Below are 22,208 nucleotides of genomic sequence, written 5' to 3'. Positions count from 1 at the left end.
AGTTTTGCTAGGGCTCCTTGATGTCACACTTTGTCAAATTTGGCCTAGAAATCAATGGCAGTCACTTTCATCTCATCTCTGGAATTCAGATCTTTTGCCCTAGCAAACCACTTAGTTGTATGAATTGCTGTGAAGTCTCATCAAATAAATGAAACCAAGCTGCTTTTGTTTTCCAATCAAATATACAATTGTTATAAAATCCTTACAGTTATTGGGAAATGAAACTAAGTCAAAAATGAGATTAGTTTCACATGATGTTTCACATCCTGCCGTGGCAGATGGCAGAAACTAAATTCAGTAAAAGAAACATCTGGAATTAAAAGTTTAATAATAACAATGAAACCACTGTGAATTGTCAGAAAAACTCATCTGGTTCACTAATGTCCTTTAGGGAAAGAAACTGGTTTGGCTAACATGAGACTTGAAACCCACAGCAATGTGGTTGACACTTGACCGTCCTCTGGGATGGGCAATACATCAGGGACGTGTAATAAATGCTGATGTGACCAGTGATGCCCACATCCCATGAACATATGAGAAAAAAAAACTTTAACTTTGCATGACTAAGGAACTAGTTTGTACTTTTGTGCCACAGTTCATTACATTTACAGACAGAAAATACACTAGTCTAAACACACCAATATAAAGCGAGTTTGGAGAAGATTTGTAGCTCAGGTTGAGGTTTTGGATGTAAGTTTGCTCGCTGAACTGGAAGGTTCATTTTCAGATATTTCGTCACCATGCTAGATAACATCAGTGAGCCTCTAGTGAAGCATTTGTGTTTTGACCTGCTTTCTATCTGTGTGTTTAGGTTTCCTTGGATTTTTTGATGTCATTTCCCTTTTGCCTTCTTGGGGGGTGGGGAATGGGATCCAAGTCAAAGCGTTAGTTGATGGAGTTCTGGTTGGAATGCCAAGTTTCTAGGAATTCTTGTACGTGTCTCTGTTTGGCTTGTCCTAGGATGGATGCCTTGTCCCAGTTGAAGTGGCGTCCTTCCTCTTCTGTATGTAAGGATACTAGTGAGAGTGGGTCATGTCTCCTTGTGGCCAGTTGATGTTCATGTATCCTGGTGGAAAGTTTTCTGTTTGTCCGATGTAGTGTTTGTTACAGTTCTTGCAAGGTATTTTGTCATTTACAAAGCAGGAGTCTCCTGCTTTTTGGATGCTGCCTGACCTGCTGTGCTTTTCCAGCACCACACTCGCGACTCTTATACACTTAATGGTAGTGTCCTGTGGAGTATTGCCAAACAAAGAGACCTTGGAGTGCAGATTAATAGTTTGTTGAAAATGGAGTCACGGATAGAGAGGATAGTGAAGGCAGCGTTTGGTACACGTCATCATTGGTCAGTGCATTGAGTACAGGAGTTAGGATGTCATGTTGCAGTTGTACACAACATTGGTTAGGCTACTTTTGGAATACTGCATTCAATTCTAGTCTCCCTATAGGAAAGATGTTGCTAAACTTGAAAGGGTTCAGAAAATATTTACAAGGATGTGGCCAGCATTGGTGGGTTTGAGTTATACGGACAGCTGGGGCTAGTTTCCCTGGAGAATCGGAGGCTGAGGAGTGACCTTAGAGGTTTATAAGATCATGAGGGACACAGATAGGGCGAATAGCCAAGGTCTTTTTTTCAGGGTAGAGGGATTCAAAATTAGAGGGCATAGGTTTAAGGTGAGGGGGGAAAATATTTAAAAGGGACCTAAGGGGCAACTTCCTCCAAACAGAGGGTGGTGAGTGTAAGGAATGAGCTGCCAGAGGAAGTGGAGGAGGCTGGTACAGTTACAACATTTAAAAGGCATCTGGATCAGTACATGAGTAGGAAGGGTTGAGACAGATATGGGCCAATGCTAGCAAACAGGAATAGCTTAATTTCAGATATCTGGTCAGCATAAGTTGGATGTAAGTTTGCTCGCTGAGCTAGAAGGTTCATTTTCAGACGTTTCATCACCATACTAAGTAACATCCTCAGGGAGCCTCCGGACGAAGCACTGACGATCCCTGCTTTCTACTTATATGTTGGGGTTTCTTTGGGTTGGTGATGTCATTTCCTGTTCTTTTTCTCAGGGGGTGGTAAATTGGGTGAAAGTCAATGTGTTTATTGATAGAGTTCTGGTTGGAATGCCACAGTTCTAGGCATTTTTGTGCATTTCTTTGTTTGGCTTGTCCTAGGATGGATGTGTTGTCCCAGTCGAAGCGGTGCCCTTCCTCATCTGTATGTAAGGGTACTAGTGAGAGAGGATCATGTGGTTTTGTGGCTAGTTGATGCTCATGTATAGTGGTGGCTAGTTTTCTGTCTGTTTGTCCAATATAGCGTTTGTTACAGTCCTTGCATAGTATTTTGTAAATGACATTAGTTTTGCTTGTCGTCTGTATAGGGTCTTTCAAGTTCATTAGCTGCTGTTTTAGTGCGTTAGTGGGTTTGTGGGCTACCATGATGCCAAGGGCTCTGAATAGTCTGGCAGTCATTTCAGAGACGTCTTTGATGTCAGGGAGAGTGGCTAAGGTTTCTGGACGTGTTTCGTCTGCTTGTTTGGGTTTGTTGCTGAGAAATTGGTGGACTATTTTAATTAGGTACCCATTCTTTTTGAATACACTGTATAGATGATTTTCCTCTGCTCTGTGTAGTTCCTCTGTGCTGCAGAGGAAAATCACCTATACAGTGGTGGCTCGTTGGAATAATGTTCTGATGCAGCTTTGTTTGTGGATATTGCAGTGATTGCTTCTGCAGTTCAATATTTGGTCTGTACGTGTTGTTTTCCTGTAGACGCTGGTTTGAAGTTCCCCATTGGCTGTTTGCTGTACTGAGACATCTAGGAATGGCAGTTTGTTTGCCTTCTCTTTGATGAATTTTATGCCAGTAAAGGTATTATTCACGGTCTTGAAGGTTTCCTCTAATTTGTTTCGTTTAGTGATGACAAAGGTGTCATCAATGTAGCAGACCGAAAGTTTGGGTTGGATGGTTGGCAGAACTATTTGTTGAGTCTCTGCTAAGAACCTAGATATCCCATGAGAAAAAGAACATGAAATGATATCACCATAAGAAATGACATCTCCACGGGAAATGACATCACCAACCCAAAGAAACTCAAACATATAAATAGAAAGCAGAAATCATCAGCAGTGCCTCGTCCGGAGGCTCAAAGATGTTACCTTGTATGGCGACGAAACATCTGAAAATGAACCTTCCAGCTCAGCAAGCAAACCTACATCCAGAACCTCAACCGGAGCTACAAATCTTCTCAGAACTCGCTAATGGATTGTTGGACCAAAGGGTCTGATTCAGTGCTGTAGAATTCTATGACTAATTGGCAACACAGAAAAGCAATCTTGGCCATCGAAATTGATAGAAAGGAAACGGACCATCAACGGACCTATTCAGTTTTAGCCAAACCTCTAACCAAGCTCAAATTGCTCCTAGTCGTTTGTGATCTTAACCTTCTGTAATCTTATTTGAAGGGATGTAGTTGGTTTGGGGGCAATTCAGAGAGGATTCATTTGATTGATTCCAAAAGTGAGGAGTTTGTATTATAGAGAGATTTTGAACAGTTTATATGTATACTCTCTAAAGTTTAGAAAGATGAGAGAAAATCTAATTAAGGTAAATAAGATATTTAAACATAGGTAAGATATCTAAAACTGATAAAGGTCAGAGTTTCAACATGTCAAATCAGCAATTAATTACCACTAAATCATTGCATAAAATCATAGAAGCCCTACAGTGTGGAAAGAGGCCCTTTGGCCCTACAAATCCACACCGACTCTCCGAAGAGTAACCCATCCAGATCCATTCCCCTATCCGATTATCCTACATTTACCCCTGACTAATGCCCCTAACCTACACATCCCTGAAAACTATGAGAAAATTAGCACGGCCAATTCACCTAACAGGCACATCTTTGGATTATGAGAAGAAACCGGAGCACCCCGGGGAAACCCATGCAGACACGCAGAGAATGTGCAAACTTCACACAGACTGTCACTTGAGGCTGGAATTGAACCCGGTCCCAAGCGCTGTGAGGCAACAGTGCTAATCACTAAGCCACTGTACTGCCCATTTCAGAACATCCTGACGACAAATTTCTTTTAGTTTAATGTACTAACAGATGTTGACAATCAAGAGAAGGACAGCTGTCTTGAAAAGTTAACCTTGGTAGCTGCTGAGAGTAGAGAATGATTGAGAAATTTAAGATTTCTTGAATTCTTGAATCTACAAGATTCTACACATAGAATGTGAATCTACACATGCTAGAGGAAAGTAAGTGATGTCTGTCCAATGACTTCATTGTACAAAAGACTTGGATCTCTGCTGAGAGCAACATCACACTGGGAGCAGGTTTACTAAACAAAGTACCAGTGTTCCAGCAGTAGATACAGCACATGAATTTCTGCCATACGAGGTAACATCTTTAGTGAGCCCCCGGACGTTCTGATATCAACTCAGTTTAAAATCAAAGGACCTTAACTTTAAGCCCCACTTGAGATTTGAGCGATGAAAGAGAACTGCAGTAATGAAATTGCTGTTTCAGATGTGATGTTAAACCAAAAATATAACCCATTTCTTCACATAGTTGTCAAACATCCCAAAGCACATCTTGTGCAGAAGATGGAACTAGGAACAAGAGAGTGCAATTCAGCTCTCCAACAATGTTATGCCATTTAATATGATCATGACCTCAACTCCACTTTCCTGCCTGCTCCACATAACCCTTCAACACATTAATTAAATGTCTCCTCCATAAATGTACTGAATGTCCCAGCATCCATTGCATTCTGGAAGAGCGAGTTATACAGATTAACAGCCCTTTGAGAAAAGTAATATATATTCATCTGTTTTAAATCTGCTACCATTTACCCTAAAACAATGATGTCTTGTTCAATGTTACCTGCAAGAGGAAACATCCTGTCTATGTCTATTTTGTCAATCTCCTTTAGCATCTTATTTACCTTAATTAGATTTCCTCTCATCTTTCTAAACTTTAGAGAGTATACATATAAACTGCTCAAAATCTCTCTATAATACAAACTCCTCACTTTTGGAATCAATCAAATGAATCCTCTCTGAATTGCCCCCAAACCAACTACATCCCTTCAAATAAGATTACAGAAGGTTAAGATCACAAACGACTAGGAGCAATTTGAGCTTGGATAGAGGTTTGACTAAAACTAAAACTGAATAGTGACTCCAGGTGCAGTCTCAATAATGCCTTGTACATCACAGTAACACTGCCTGACTTTTATACTCTTTTTCTTTAGCAATAAATATTAAAATTCCATCTACCTTCCATATTATTGACTGTACCTGTATACTAGATTTCTGTGACTCTTGCATGAAGACACCCAGATCCTTCTGCACTGAAATACTCTGAGGTCTCTCTCCATTTGAATAATAAGTTGTTTTTTTATTCTTCCAACCAAAATGGGTATTCTTTAATCTTATTGACCTGCGCCAATTAGCTTGCGGCCCTGGTAGCAACAGGAGATTCCTCCTCAGATACTCACATCTCCTAGGCTGAACCTCTTTCCTCATTCAAACTATATCAGTGGTACCAGTGGCAGAGGACAACAATTAGATTTTACCCCTCTTACTGCAGTCCAGATGAGAGATCCTGAAGCCTGAAAACAGGTAGGCAATACAGCCTTTGGGCTCTCTATCCTGGCCAGAGGAGATTGTTTATGCCCTGAGCTGTACTAACCCGGATTACATTTCTCTTTCCTACCCACTTGAAAGGCATTCTATACCATGATGTGACAATCAGTTTCCTCATCCTACAGTCCTTGCTCTCATCCACACAGGGCAAAAGAATCTCAAACTTTGTTGGACAAAGACAAGGGCAGAGGCCCCTGCAGTGCATCCTCCTAGATCCCTCGGCCTGCTTCACGCATTGACATACCGGATCAAATTCAGGGCAGTTAATCTAAGGGTTGCGACTGTCTCCTGAAACACAGCATTCAGGTAACTAACCCTGTCCCTGATATGTCAGTGTTCAAAGCTCAGACTCCAGCTCATGAACTCAGAGCTGGAATTCCTCGAGTAGCCAGGGTTGCAATATGGTTGTTATTGTCGAGGATTTTAATTTTCCTAACATAGACTGGGACTGCCATAGCGTTAAGGGCTTAGATGGGGTGGAATTTTTATGACCGTTCAGGGAAGTTTCCTCAAACATTAAAAAAGAGGGTCTTATTTGGGAGTGGGCAAAACTCGACAGAGTCTTGGGAAATAGAGCAGGACAGGTGACCGAGGTGTCAGTGGGAGAGCACTTTGGGACCAGTGACCATAGTTCTATTAACTTTTTAATAGTTATGGAGAGGGACAAAACTGGCCCACAGGCTCAAGTTCTAAACTGGGCAAAGTGAATTTTGATGGAATTAGAAAGGAGCTTGCAGAGCTTGGAATAGTTCATTTGCAAAGGGACCTCCAGCAAGGCCCTTAAAACTGAAATAGCTACAGTTCAAGGTCTCTCTCTTTCTGTGAGGGTGAAAGACACAGTTGATAGTAAGAGGGAATCCTGGATGGCAAGAGGTATTGAGGCTTTGACCAGAAAAAAGGAAGTATAGCTTAGATATAGGCAGATGGGATCAAGAGAATTCCTGGAGGTATATAGGGGATACAGGAGTGTACTGAAGGAAATCAGGAGGACCAAAAGGGGCATGAGACAGCTTTGGCTGAGAAGTTCAAGGTGAATCCAAAGAGGTTCTTTAAGTATATTAAAGAAAAAAGAATAATGATAGAATAGAACCCCTCAAGGACCAAAGTGGACATGTATGCGTAGAACTGCGAGAGATGGGCAAGGCCCTCAAATTAATATTGCTCCTCTGTTTCCTGTGGAGAAAGACATGACGACTTGGTAAAGCTAGTGGTCATATCTTGTGGACAGCCCATATCACAGTAGAGGTGGTGTTGGATGTATTAGCATGTATGAAGGTGGATATATCTCCTGGTCCTGACCAGATATATCCAAAAACACTGCAAGAGGCTGGAGAAGAAATTACAGAGGTCCTGGTTGATAATACAGAGGCCCAGATGAGGTCCCAGAAGATTGGAGGGTAGTGAATATTGCACCCTTAGTCAAGGCGGGCTACAAAGAAAAACCTGGGAACTACAGACCAGGAGGCCTGACACTTGTGGTAGGTAACTTACTTGAAAAGATTCTGATGGTTAAGATATGCATGCATTTGCAAAGACAGGGTTTGATTAGGAATAGTCAGCATGGCTTGTGCATGGGAGATCATACCTCACAAATTTGTTAAGAGTGCTTTGATGAAGTGACCAGGAAGGTCGACGAGGGGAGGGTGGTAGACGCAGTCCATATGGATTTCAGTAAGGCCTTTGATAAATGTTCCACATGGTAGGCTGCTCTGGAAGGTTAGATCACATGGAATCCAGGGGGGAGCTGGCAGATTGGACACACAATCGACTTGACGGTACAAAGCAGAGAGTAATAGTGGAAGGATGCTTGTTGGACTGGAGGCCAGTGACTAGTGGAGTGCCTCAGGGCTTAGCACTGGGCCAGTTATTGTTTGTAATCTATATCAATGATTTGGATGAAATTGATTAGTAACTCTGCAGTATCATGGTAAAATAGCCAGTATCATGGACAGTGAGGAAGGTTATCAGAAATTGCAGCAAGATCTTGATCAGCTGGGCCGAGAAATGGCAAATGGAGTTTAATATAGACAAGTGTGAGGTCTTGCATTTTGAAAAGTCAAATCAAGGTAGGAGTTTCATGGTTAATGGTAAAGCCGTAAGGTGTGTAGTGGAAAAAGGGACCTTGGACTTCAAGTGCACAGTTCTCTGAAAGTGGAGTCACGGGTAGATAGGGCAGTGAAGGCAGCTTTTGGCACACCAGCCTTCATCAGTCAGGGTATTGAGTATGGAAGTTGGGAAGTTATGATGCAGTTGGACAGGAGGTTGGTGAGGTCGCACTTGGAGTATTGCGTTCAGTTTTGATCATCTTGCTATCGAAAGCATGTTATTAAACTGGAAAGAGTGCAGAAGAAATGTACAACGATTTTGCCAGGAATCAATGGTCTGAGATATTGGGAGAGATTAGACAAGTTAGGACATTTTTCTTTCGAGTGCAGGTGACTGAGGAGGGATCTTAGAAAGGTGTATAAAATCACAAGAGGTATGGATAGGGTGAATGTAGTCAGTCTTTTTCCAAGAGTTGGGGAATTGAGGACTGGAGCACATCGGTTTAACGTCAGAGGGGAAAGAATAAAAGGAAACCAGAGAGGCAACTGTTTTTTTTTCCCAGAGGTGGTACGCATATGGAATGAGCTGCCAACTGAAGTGTTTGAGGTGGGTACATTAACAATATTTGAAAGACATTTGGACAAATACATGGATAGGAAAGGTTTAGGAGGATATGGGCCAAGGGCAGGGAAAAGTGGTTAGTGTGGATGGACATTTCGGTCAGTGTGGATAGTTTGGGCCAAAGGGCCTGTCTCCATGCTGCAGGACTCTGATTTGTTTACAGATGTGACCACTATGAACCACTAACTCCAACATCACAGGTAAGCACATCATCTGACCCGTTATCTTAATATATTAGTTTTTAATTTGTTTTTGTTTTAAATGCCCTACTGGTCAGAAGAGCAAGGATGTTCTTCCTGAGTGCTTTAGGCAACAGTTATGAATGATTTAACAATTTTTGAAAAGAAAACTTATCAACTGGGAATTTGTCTTACCAGTTTATGGGATCGTACTGTGCACAAGATGGTTGCTGCATATCCATGCATTAGAGACTACACCCCCAGTACTTCATTCGGTGTGAAACATTTAGCAAAGTTCAAGGTTTGTGCAGGGTGCAAGTATAATAAATAGCAATCTTAACGTTGGACAGTGATAATCCTGCTTCATGCTCTAAACCCAATCTCTACGTTTTACTATCCTTACCTGATTCTCTTTGGCAGACGATTCCATGAAAGCAGCACTCCAAGAATCAGCTAAGCTCTTCCCTTCTTCATAACTGATCACTCTGAAAGTAGCATTTCAAAAACTAATTGATGATCAACAATTTGCAACTGACATATGGATAAGATTAGAAATATTAGCAAATGAACAGAGGCTCCTCAACTTAATCTCAATGAATTGAAGAACTACATACTTTCAAGTGGAAACAGTCCAAATATTAAGCAGGCAGAATGCTGAAAGCAAAACTAAGAAAACGAGACATTGGGTGGGAATAATGGCAGTGGGGTAAACAAAATGGTGGACAGAATTCATGGGCTGAAGCTGCTGAACTCAATATTCAGTCCAGAGAGCTGAAAAGTGCCTAAACAGAAAATAGGGTTTGGGATAAGATAAATATGACAGGCTAACTCCTCAAATGGTGAGAGGGGTAGAGGAAGGGGAGGAAGTGTAAGAGATGGGCCAGATGAAGATAGCTGGAAGGTGCAAACTGAAAGCCAAATTGAAAATTTTTTCGAGTTGCAAGGCATGGTGCCAGGGCAGTCATCAATGTACCAGAAAAGTTATTGTGGAAGCACACCCCCTATCCCCAAGCATCCAAAATAAGTCTGGAACAAAGACTGTTTCACAAGGAATGGTCCTGCAGAAAGGTAGAATTAGGACCCAAGGGGGTATCCATGGTCATGCTTTTATTTGAAGAAAGCAAGACAAGTTAAAAAGTGAAATTGTTTACCAACAAAACAAACTCAGTCAGGAGAATGGTGATGGATCAACCAAAGATGTGTGTTCTGTTGCAAAGGCACATTATCAAGATGAGTTGGGCTTGAATTCGTCATGCATGTGGCCAGAGGGAAGGCAGAAAAATCAAAGATTAGGAAAAAATATAATTCACTTTACACTGGTCTTATGTTTCTCAAAAAATTGATGTGCCCCAAAACTAAAGTAAAAGAAAAGCATAAAGCACGCAGACTGGTCAAACTTCTAGACAAAGTTTACAGTCATGCAGCCAAATGAAAGTATGACCCAACTATATGTACAGCGCATTTTTGCACAGCAGCTTCTATACCTTTCCATATGTAGATCTTTTTTATTTCCAACCAACATAATGGGGACTCTGCAAAGAAAATATAATCAAGTCAGATTAAAAGTTCAAAATATGATATATGATATAAAAACAATTTTGAAAATAGTTTTGTTTCACTTACTGCACTTGCCCCACCATATCCAACAATTTTTCATGAATAACCTTGATCACCTCAAAACTGCCAAAAAAATTAAAACAATTATTTCATTGCAGTGATACCCAGTTGAGAGTTAATGGTGAATAACTATCATCTTATCAGTTAATCACAATCACACTGATTTTTTTCCATAGCTTACATTCTTTACTCTGGAGACAAAATATGATTGCTCCCTCAAGACTGATTACTAAACTTAGTGATCTCGGACTAAGCCCCACTCTCTGCAACTGGATCGTCAGTTTCCTGACCAACAGGTCACAATCAATGAACATTGTTAGGATGAAATATTGTCCCCACTCAACACTGGAGCACCCCCCAGGGGTGCATACTCAGTCCCCTACTGTACTCACTGTATACCCATGACTGTGTCACCAAATACCAGAGTAATGCCATTTACAAGCTCGCTGATGACACCACCATAGTCGGTCGAATCTCAGATGGCAATGAATCAGACTACAAATGGGAGGTGAAAGACCTGGAAAAATGGTGCTCTGAGAACAACCTAGCTCTCAATGCCAACAAAACCAAAGAACTCATTATTGACTTTTGGCAGGATGTTACTCATGCCCCCCCGACATATTAACAGCACAGAGGTGGAACGAGTGGAGTGTCAAGTTCCTAGGAGTGGTCATCCACAACAAGCTTTCTTGGACTCATGTGGATGCACTGGTTACAAGGGCCAACAACGTCTCTTCTTCCTCAGGCAGCTGAGGAAATTTGGCATGATGGCAATTACCCTTGCCAGCTTTTATAGGTGTGCCATCAACAGCATTCTGCCTGGATGTATCACTACCTGGTATGGCAACTGTACTATTCAAGATCAGAGACTGTTACAGAGTGTGGTGAACTCAGCCCGGACAATTACAAAGGCACAAAGTACAGCACAGAACAGGCCCTTCAGCGCACGATGCTGTGTCGAGGATTAATCCGAATGTAAAATAAAATAACCTAACCTACGCACCCCTCAATTCACTGCTGTCCATGTCCAGCAGTTGCTTAAATGTCCCTAATGACTGCTTCCACCACCACCACAACCGGCATTGCATTCCGTGCATTCACAACTCTCCGCGTAAAGAACACACCTTTGAAGTCTCCTCTAAACTTTTCTCCTAATATCGTAAAACTATGACCCCTCGTGCCAGTCAATCTTGCTCTGGGGAAAAGCCTCTGGCTATTGACTCTATCCATGCCTCTCATTACCTTGTATACCTCAATCAGGTCACTCTCTTCCTCCTCCTAGTCAACCTGTCTTCATAAGACAAGTCTTCCAGTCCAGGCAGCATTCTGGTAAATCTTCTTTACACCCTCTCCAAAACCTCTATCTTTTCTATAGTAGGGCAACCAGAACTGGACACAATATTCCACGTGTGGTCTCACCAGGGGCTTGTAGAGCTGGAGCAAAACTTTGCGGTTCTTAAACTCGATCCCCCTGTTAATGAAAGCCAAAACTCCATATGCTTTCTTAACAACCTTATCCACTTGGGTGGCAACTTTGTATGTACTTGAACACCAAGATCCCTCTGTTCCTCAACACTGCCAAGAATCCTGTCTTCAATCCTATATTTAGCATTAGAGTTCGACCTTCTAAAATGCATCATTTTGCATTTATCCAGGTTGAACTCCATCTGTCATTTCTCAGCCCAGCTCTGCATCCTGTCAATGTCGCACTGTAGCCTACAATAGCCTTCGATACTATCAACGGCACCTCCAACCTTTGTGCCATCTGCAAATTTACCACCCCTCAATCTCCTCCAAGTCATTTATAAAAACTACAAAGAGCAGAGGCCCAAGAATAGAGCCCTGCGGGGTGCCACTCAACACTGACCTCCAAGGCAGAATACTTTCCATCTACAACCACTCTGTCTTGTGTCAGCCAACCAATTCTGAATCCAGGTAGCCAAATCTCCCTGACTTATACACCACATCAACTGCTCGACATTCGTTGACTGTCTCGTCACCTCCTCAAAGAACTCAATAAGATTACTAGGCAAGACCTGCCCCTCACAAGTCATGATTAGAGTGGTGTTGGAAAAGCACAGCAGGTCAGGCAGCATTTGAGGAGCAGGAAAGTCTATGTTTTGGGTAGGAGCCCTTCATCAGGCATGAGGCAAATGTTGTTCCTCTTTTCAAGAAAGGGAAGTAATAGGGAAATCCCTGGCAATTACAGACCAGTCAGTCAGTCTTACATCTGATAAATAGCTCCTGCCCGAAACGTTGATTGTCCTGCTCCTCGGATGCTGCCTGACCTGCTGTGCTTTTCAGCATCATTCTAATCTTGACTCTGATCTCCAGCATCTGCAGTCCTCACTTTCGCCTGCCCCTTGCAAAGCCATGCTGACTGCTTTTAATCACACGATGCTTTTTCAAATAGTCATAAATCCTGCCCCACAGAGTTCTTTCCAAAACCTTGCTGACACAGACGCAAGACTGACTGGTCTGCAATTGCCAGGGATTTCCCTATTACCTTTCTCGAAAAGAGGAACAACATTCACCTCCTTCCAATCCTCTAGTACGACTCCCATGGAGGGAGTGAGGTAGCAAAGATCTTCGCCAGTGGCTTAGCAACCTCCTTTCTTGCTTCCCAGAGCAGCCTAAGATAAATCTGGTCTGGCCTGGGGACATATCAATCTTAATGATTGCCAAAATTTCCAGCACATCAACTTCATCAATCTTGATCTGTTTAAGCCGGTTTCCCAGCTCCTCAAAGTTCTCGTTCACAACAAGGTCCTTTTCTTGAGTAAAAACCAAAGCAAAAAACTCATTTAGGGCTTCCCCTATCTGCTCAGACTCCACGGACAAGTTCACTCCGCTATCCCTGATCGGTCCTACCTTCTCCCTGATCATTCTCTTATTCCTCACGGATGAGTTCTCCCTATTCCTTCCTGCCAAGCCTTTCTTGTGCCCCCTCCTGGCTCTCCTCAGTTCATTTCTGTGCTCCTTTACAGCAAGCCTGTAATCCTCTAAAGCTGTGCTAGATCCTTGCTTCCTCCACCTTACGTAAGCTGCCTTCTTCCTTTTGACGAGAAGCTCCTCTGTTCTCGTCATCCAAGGCTCCTTAATCTTACCCCTTCTTACCTGTCTGACAGGGACAAATTCATGCATCACTCGCAACAACTGCTCCTTAAACAGTCTCCACATGTATGCTGTGCACTCTCTGTGGAACAACTGCTCCCAGTCTGTACTTCCCAACTCCTGTCTGATAGTGTCGTAGTTTCCTTTACTCCAATTAAATATCTTCCCTTTGGAACTGCTCCTTTCCATCTCCAAAATTATGTAAATGTGAGGCAGTTGTGGTCACTGTCACCAAAGTGTTCTCCCACTGCAGGTTCTGACACCTGTCCTGGCTCATTGCCGAAACACCAAATCCAAAATGCCCTCTCCCCTCGTTGGCCTGTCTACATACTGAGTAAGGAAACCCTCCTGAACACACCCGACAATAACGGCTCCATCCAAACCATCTGCACTAAGAAAGTTCTAGTTGATATTGCGAAAGTTGACATCACCCTTAACAACCCTGCTAAATCTACATTTTTTCCAAAATCTGCTGGCCTATGAGTTCTTCAATCTCCCTACTGCTATTAGGGGGTCTGTAGAAAACCCCTAATGAGGTGGCTGCTCCCTTGCTGTTCCTAACTTCCACCCATACTGACCCAGTAGACAAATCTTCCTCCACAACTTTTGATTCTGTACCTGTGATGCACTCTCTGATGAGCAATGCTAGACCCCCTCCTCTTCTTTCACCTTCCATGTTCTTTTTAAACATTCTAAACCCTGGAACATCTAGCAACCTTTCCTGCCCCTATGAAACCCACTTCTCCATTATTGCCACAGCATCATAGCCACAAGTACTGATTCATGCTCTAAGTTCATCACCCTTATTTCTGATACTCTTTGTATTAAAGCAGACACACTTTAAACCGATCCCTTTGTTTCATCACGTGAGAAACCTTCCCGATAAGATTCGCTACATCCTTCACTGCCCCATCCAAACCTACTCCCCACTCAGATGTCTGATGCCCACCCCCTTGCCGAACTAGTTTAAACCCTCTGTGACCACACGAGCAAATCTCACACCCAAACATTTGTGCCCCTCCACTTCAGGTGCAACCCATCCTTCATGCACAGGTCCCACTTTCCCCAGAAGGCATCCCAATGGTCTAGGTATCTGAAGCCCTCCCTCCTGCACCAGCCTCGCAGCCACGTGTTAAGCTGCATTCGCTGACTGTTCCTCACCTCACTATCTTGTGGCACTGGTAGCAAACCTGAGATCACTACTCTACCCGTCCTGCTCTTCAGCTTCCAACCTAGCTCTCTGTAGTCACGTTTCAGATCCTCAATCTCTTTCCTGGCTATATCATTGGTGCCAATATGTACCATGATTTCTGGCTGCCCACCTTCTCCCTTCAGAATCTTGTTAATCCAATTGGGGACATCCCGGATCCTGGCACCGGTAAGACAGAACGGCCTGTAATTCATGTTCAAAGATGACTCTAGCTATTAGGTTGTATTTTCTGAATTAAAATATTGCCAACTGAAGATTTACCTGAATGTGAAACATGTAAAGGATACCTAAAACATGTGAAGGTTTTAAAAATGTGCTCATAATCAAAAACAATAAACTGATAGGGTTAGTAAATCACAACTGAGTACTGCTGAATGATGACATTTTATCAAACTTTTTAATTCTGCACTCAGCAAGTTATTTCACAAGAATACTAATTCAAGGGGAAAACTAACATCTATATTTAATATTAATGGGCGGTCTCCATGGCAACACGTCTACCAGTCAAAGCCCACTTGTCAACAAAGCAACACCTTTCTCATATAGTATAAATAATATTTTTTCCTTAACTTGGTATTCTTGCGAGTTGTCCTGATGAGTACAAGATGAAAAACATCAACAAAATGTGTTTCTATACTTAAGCGGAATGTTATCAGATATTATGAACTATAATTTCTATCAACAGAAATCAAAATTTTTAAAAGCTTAATTTTGAGTGCTGAAATCTCAGTATCACCATAGTAAGTTGTATCAATTCTTTAGTGAAATATTCTTTGGGTATCTGAGCATTATATTTTATGCTTATTCCCGTTTAAACTCCAACTGGTCCACTATTAAGCATCATGCCTTGCAATTAAATCAAGATTGCCTTGCTTGCTGACTTAGATTAGAAGGCGGCAAATCAATAGCTTCATGTCTTAACTTGAAGTCCATGTTTTCATTAATAAAATCTCTCCAGGGACTGCCCCAAACCATCTCTGCAATGTAAGCCAACCCTGTGCACGCCTCGATGTTGCCAAAAATTCAACTCTTCAAATGCCATCCTCTGCTTCAACTCATCTATTCCACCAATGACAAAGCAATACCTGCCTTTGACCTCTTCTCAAGGTTCTGTACCAAAATGTCTCCACCTATTTCCTCCTTAGAGAAATTACTCAAAATCAGTATTTCATTTCCAGTAGTACGACAAAGAGAAGGGGCTTTAGCCAGTCATGAAACTAGTGTTGTTAGAATGATCTTAAACTAATTCCATTGCTCTGCTTTTATAATCTCGCCATAATATTTCCCTTTTCTAGCTCAGTATTAATTTTCTAATGTGCCAATTCCATGAAGAGCTGGAAATAAATTCTGACATTAAAAAAGTGCCAGCTGGAAGAAAATTGCCCATTTCTGTGATATTAAAGAGTTAAATTGCTCTGCTGACCTACAGGAAATTGGATGCCCTGGGGCTAGGGTGGGATGCCTCTGACTTACAAATAGATTGTAAGAAATTACATTACCATCTCCTATTATTCAGAACCGTTTACATGGCTATTTCCTTGCCATTCAGAACCATTTGCATCACCATCACCTATTCAGAATTCAGTTGGAACACTGCAATTGAAATTCTGACTGCACCCTATAGTTATATTTAAAAAAACAATTCACACCAGACCTGGCCATTAAGGGATGACTTGCATTACATCGTCTTTGGAGGTGATGTGGTCACTGCATAGTGTCTTGAGTGGCATGTGACTGGGGATTGTCTTGTGAGCAAAACTGTGATGTAAAGATTTTGTATAAAGGAAGGAATGTTCCCTTTGTTCAGGGAGCTTCCCTGGATATGCTTTGCAACCATGGCGAAGTGTGTTCAGGGTTTCTCCAAAGCTTGACTGTACTGTGCTTAATAAAATTTTGCTTGTCCACACAAGTTGGTGTGTTGCAGTTGCATCAAGGATCTCAGGAAAAAAGAACATAACAATTTCCTCCACCATATAATCTTCTGCTTAACTGAAAACAGAACAATTTTATATAAAACACAACACCAAGAAGGACTTCAACTTGTGGAGCTTCTTCTAACTGTTTCTATATTAACACATTAATGGTGCGTAAAGTTTGTTTTCATAAGGTCATGGCTGATTTAAGACTTCAATGCATTAAGCAGCAAACCTTAAGGCATTTTAGCCTCTTGTTAAAATAAATCACTGCAATAACAGTACAATTACATACGTTCAGTAGTTTTGGAAACATCAACTTTTCATTTCTTTGTTAAAAAGCAACTGTGTTCATCAATGGCAAATTATTTGCTGAATAATAGACACCAATAGCAATACTTCTAAGCAACAACATGGCTTGTGAATTGACTCATTGCTGCTTTCTGAAGCAGCAATATACCATCACAAACCAATGCAATCGCCTGACTGATAATGAACAATATTAAATTTAAAAATCCTTACCTTTTGTTAGACGTAACTGAATACACCAGAATGTATCCATTAATGTCTATGGAATATGTTTGAGGGAAAATAGAGTACTCATCCTAATGATTAAAAAAAGACATAAGGTGGCAGAATGTCAGGATAATGAGTTCACATTATACTACATTACTAATACAGTGTAACCACAGAGACTCAAGTGAAGCTTAGATCATGGCTTGCAACTTCACTTGCATGAATTTCTACACTAAAACTCAACTGCAATGTCTTTAGTGCCAACCGACATTGCTTTCATAATTCATACCATCCTTCAGAATGCTTAATATCACTAACGACATCTTTAGATATTTTTCAATTAACCATCTGACTTAAACTGTGACTCCTAGCTCCAAGGTAGGGACACTACCACTGCATCAGAAGCACCCCATGAACTACACATTTACTTTTTCTCCCCCTAATTAACCTGCTCAGACATGTCATTACGCAAAACTGAAGCAAGCGCAATCTGAACCCAGGTCTCCTGGTCTAGAAATGAACCCAGGTCTCGATCCTGAGTTTGGGACACTACCTCTACACCACAAGAGGGAACCCTACCTACATTTATATTATAGAGTAACACAGAACAGCTGAAAATGTTAGGATTCTTGCTCAACCTCCACCCATAGGTTTCACATTTATCTCTCAAATTAGACAGAAGTCACCCTCTGGCCAACATTTTCTTTGTTTCATGGAGTCAGGTGTTACTAGGGGACATAGCTTTAAATTAAGGGGTGGTAGGTATAGGACAGATGTTAGGGGTAGATTCTTCACACAGCGGGTTGTGAGTTCATGGAATGCCCTGCCCGTATCAGTGGTGAACTCTCCTTCTTTATGGTCATTTAAGCGGGCATTGGATAGGCATTTGGAAGTTATTGGGCTAGTATAGGTTAGGTAGGATTCGGTCGGCGCAACATCGAGGGCCGAAGGGCCTGTACTGTGCTGTATCCTTCTATGTTCTATGTTCTAAACACTTGCTTGGCAAAGCCAGCGTTTGTGTCTCATCCCTAATGAAAGCAGTGGTGAGCCACCTTCTTGATCTGCTGAAAGGAGTTCCAGACTTTCAAACCAGCGACAGAGGTGGTACATAGTGGTAATGTCACTGGACTAGTAAATCAGAAATCCAGGCCAAAGTTCTGGGGACATAGGCTTGAATTTGACCCCCGCAGATGGTGAAATTTGAATTGAATAAATTCCAGAAATAAAAGAACCAAATGGTGACCATATGAAATAAAATCAATTGCTGTAGAAACCAAACTATTTGAATGAAAGACTAGGTAAGATGAAGGCTGCAACGACTCCACCTTGAAAAGGTTGGTTCAAAAGAGAACAGTCAGGCAAAGACATCAACACATTTGAAGATAAAGCTGGAAAGTGGTTTTTAAGGATGGGGAAAGAATGGAGTGTGACTTGTTGTCAGTTAGGATGTGGACAAGATAGCCTTGAACAAATTGAGCAGTTCGTACTGGAAGGAGATCAGCAAATTCTGGCAAGGAGGACAAGTGCAGAGGAGATCAAGGCCCATCAAGAAAGTAGCATATTGGAGATGTCAGTTCAAATCCCATCATGAAGGCTGGAGAATTTACATTCAATTAAATAAATTGAAAGTATCATATCGGATTTCCAGAACAGTGCCACTTGTTATCGTCAGTTTGAATCCACCTCATATTGTCATTTTGAATCACTTTGAATTACATTTTGAACATCAAAAAGCAAATTCTTATTGAAGATGGCCATTGCATGGCACTTGCTTATCAAGAATGTTACTGGCAACCTGGTAGCCCAAACTTGGACGTTGTTGCATTTAGACTAGTCTGAGAGGTTGCACTCCCCAATTCTGGCACTCATCCCCAAGTGTTGGTAAGGGTGACTTCGCACAGCTATCTTAGTACCGAAGTCAATGCCAGGTTGTCCCTCTCATTTGCTTCCTTTTAACAAGACTTTTAAGCCATTTGACACAGTTGAATAACCAAATTGGCCATTTGAGAGAAGTTAAGAGTCAACCAAATTGCTGTGAGTCGCATGTAGGCAAGACCAGGTAAGGAAGGCAGTTTTCCTTCCTTAAAAGGACATTAAAATTTAAGAACATAAAAATGGGGAGGAGAAGTAGACAATTCAGCCCTCCTGAGAATGTTCCACCATTTAGTACAATAATGGCTAATCTCAACTTGGCCTCAAATCCACTTTCCTGCTCACACTTCCATAACCCTTCAACCTATTAGATAAATTTTCAATTACTATCTCCTCAGATTTATTTAGCGTCTTGGCATCCATCATCATCTGGGGGTAACTAATTCCACAGATACATGACCTTAGAGAGAAGCAGATTTTTGTCTCTGTTTTAAATCTGCTACCTCTTAAAAGAAAATTATGATCTCTCATTCTAGATTATTCTATGTGGGGAAGCATCCTTTATATACTGATTGTCAATCCCCTTTAGCATCCTATTTACTTCAATTGGATCTCATCTCATTCTTTTAAATTCCAGAGAGTACAGGCCTAAGCTGCTCAATTTCTTTTCATGTGACAAACCCTTCATCTTTGGAATCAATTGAGTGAACCTCTAATGCAATTACGTTCCACAACTATGAGGACCAAATTGTACACAAGATTCCATGTGTGGTCAACGGAATGCCTTGTACAGTTTAAGTAACACTTCATACTTTTATATTCTATTCCTTTCGCAATAAATACCCAAATCCAATCTACTTTCTTTGCCTGCTCTATCTACATACTAATTTTGAAAGATTATTGCATGAGGACACCCAGATCCCTCCACTGAAGCACTGTCATTTCTCTCCATTTGGATAAGTTGCCACCTCTCTTCCTGATGAAGGGCTTTTGCCCGAAACGTCGATTTTCCTGCTCCTCAGATGCTGCCTGACCTGCTGTGCTTTTCCAGCACCACTCTAATCTAGACTCTGGTTTCCAGCATCTGCAGATGTTTTTACCCTGCTTTGTTATTCTTCCAATCAAAATGGGTAACCTCACTATTAAACTACAGCAGCCAAATTTTGGGCAATTCATCTAACCCATCCATATACATTTGTAAATTTCTTATTCCTTATTTCCCACCTATTTTTGTGCCATCTGTAAATCTGACTACAGTATCTTATTTCCTTGCATCCAGTCATTAATACAAATTGTGAATACCCGAGTTCTGAGGACCAAACCCTGTGGTACTCCACTCGTTCTATCTTGCCATCCACTACATCTTGAAAACGGCCAAGTTATCCTGACTCTCTGCTTTTATTGGTTAGACAATCCTCTATCCAAGTTGACAAATGACCCCTCACCCTGTGATCTTACGCTGGTGTATTTGCCTTCTGTGCTACACCTTTTCAAATGCCTCTCAAAGTCTAAATATACCACGTCGTCAGGATCCTCATTAGTGACTTTGCTTATTACATCTTCAAAGAACTCTAGCAAATTAGTCAAACATGAATTACCTTTCAGAAAACTACGTTGGCTCCAAGGCAGCATGTTTTGACTTTCCAAATATCCTGTTATTACTTCCTCAATAATGATTATAACAATTTCCCAATGACACATGTTAAACTATCTAGTCTACAGCTTCCTACCTTCTGCCTCTCTCCCTTTTCGAATTAGGCTTGCCAGCCTTTAATTGTACAAAAGCATGGAGTCAGCTATGTTTGGTTACAGTGTTCTAATGCAGAGGTTGGACTGCACAAGACAAATCAGGTTAAATCCCTGTCTAAATTCACTGACTAGATTCATCCTTACCTGGCCAGCTGTATCCACAAGCTGCAGATGGTAATCTTGCCCATTCACTGTGATCAACTTAGTAAATGCTGAAATCAGAAAAGATAAAAGATGTTGTGTTATATCCACTGGTATCCCGCAAAACAACTAAATCAATGAACAACATATCTTGAAGAATGACAAGGGTTTTTGGGACGATTTGGTTTAAAGTATCCACAAACGCTTTACTTGAACTATCCAAGGTCAGAATGACATTTTTCATAGGCTAAGTTTCCTAACATTATTGCATTAAAGCTTAATATTTGAAAGTTAACTTTTTTTAAAATGAGAAAAGTAGTATTGCAAACATCAAAAACTATCCCAATCACAAAGATCCTGCTAAACTTAGAAACTTCCAGAATTTCAAATTGGAATAGAACATGCCCTAAAATGATTCTATGCCTTTAGTACACAACTGATCATGACCATAAAACACTGTCCATGGTACTTTGGAATGTCTAGCTCAAAATTAAGACAAAAAGACCAAATCTTTGAACTATTTCAGACCTCAAATTTTCCACTAACACATCAAACGGCACGGTGGCACAGTGGTTAGCACTGCTGCCTCACAGCGCCTGTAGACCTGGGTTCAATTCCCGACTCAGGCGACTGACTGTGTGGAGTTTGCACGTTCTCCCCGTGTCTGCGTGGGTTTCCTCCGGGTGCTCCGGTTTCCTCCCACAGTCACAAAGATGTGCAGGTCAGGTGAATTGGCCAAGCTAAATTGCCTGTAGTGTTAGGTAAGGGGTAAATGTAGGGGTATGGGTGGGTTGCGCTTCGGCGGGTCGGTGTGGACTTGTTGGGCCGAAGGGCCTGTTTCCACACTAAGTCTAATCTAATCTAAAACCAATTAACAAAACTAATTGGCAAAAATATCAATATGCTCAATGACAATGACAAAGGGATCACGACAATGAGTAATCTGGCAATATATCGATTTAAAAACTTACTTAGTTCACTGAATTGTACTAAATTAAACTTCAATTAAGCAGAACTTGAATCCACATTTTGGCCAGAAGTGAGAATTATTCAGCCAAAGATCCTAGACTCAAGGGATGCAGCTAAACCAAATTTGAAAATGATTGTTCAAAACATGCTAGACTGATGGTAGAAGCAGCCACGATGCAATCATGTTTCAAGACTGCAAATTAGCAACAGAAGCAGAATAAAACTGAAAAAGGTATTACAAATACAAACTGGCAACAATAATTGTATTACAGGCTCTTGCTCATTTACAAAATATTTCAAGAATGAGAAAATGTGTTGTGCCTGTAGGATACATTAATGAATCATAACCAAACTGCAATGTACTGTCAAACTAATACCAATCAAATTAATATATCTGCAGAGAGAAAGAGGTAGCAGCAGTGAATCTGGTAACTGTTCCAGAAATGCTTGTTTACCTTGGGAATGCCCTTGAATCTAATAAGCAGAATTTATTTATAGGCATGCATACCTTTCCAAAATGAACTGTGCTGTGTGTGTCAAAAAGTTATTCCTTGTGAAAACAAATACCACCACTAAAGTACATATCAGCAAATCTTTAGGCCTCTTAAGGTTGT

At 41.3% G+C, this 22,208-nt stretch overlaps 1 protein-coding gene across 1 annotated transcript in view; it reads right to left on the bottom strand.

The window, feature by feature from the left end:
• Positions 1-22,208, bottom strand: part of rheb (Ras homolog, mTORC1 binding) — a 127,367-nt gene that overhangs the window by 9,116 nt on the left and 96,043 nt on the right. Inside the window, exons 3-7 of the mRNA XM_060825624.1 lie at positions 20,629-20,696; positions 16,870-16,952; positions 10,117-10,173; positions 9,978-10,025; positions 8,897-8,978 (exon numbers count right to left, since the gene is read on the bottom strand). Of these exons, the coding sequence (XP_060681607.1) occupies positions 8,897-8,978; positions 9,978-10,025; positions 10,117-10,173; positions 16,870-16,952; positions 20,629-20,696 (338 nt within the window). The remainder of the gene's footprint in view (positions 1-8,896; positions 8,979-9,977; positions 10,026-10,116; positions 10,174-16,869; positions 16,953-20,628; positions 20,697-22,208) is intronic.

Source organism: Hemiscyllium ocellatum, chromosome 5 (genome assembly GCF_020745735.1).
Source record: "Hemiscyllium ocellatum isolate sHemOce1 chromosome 5, sHemOce1.pat.X.cur, whole genome shotgun sequence".
NCBI classification, from domain to species: Eukaryota; Metazoa; Chordata; class Chondrichthyes; order Orectolobiformes; family Hemiscylliidae; genus Hemiscyllium; species Hemiscyllium ocellatum.
Note: the sequence above shows the minus strand (reverse complement) of the source record. Positions and strands in the feature narration are given on the sequence as shown.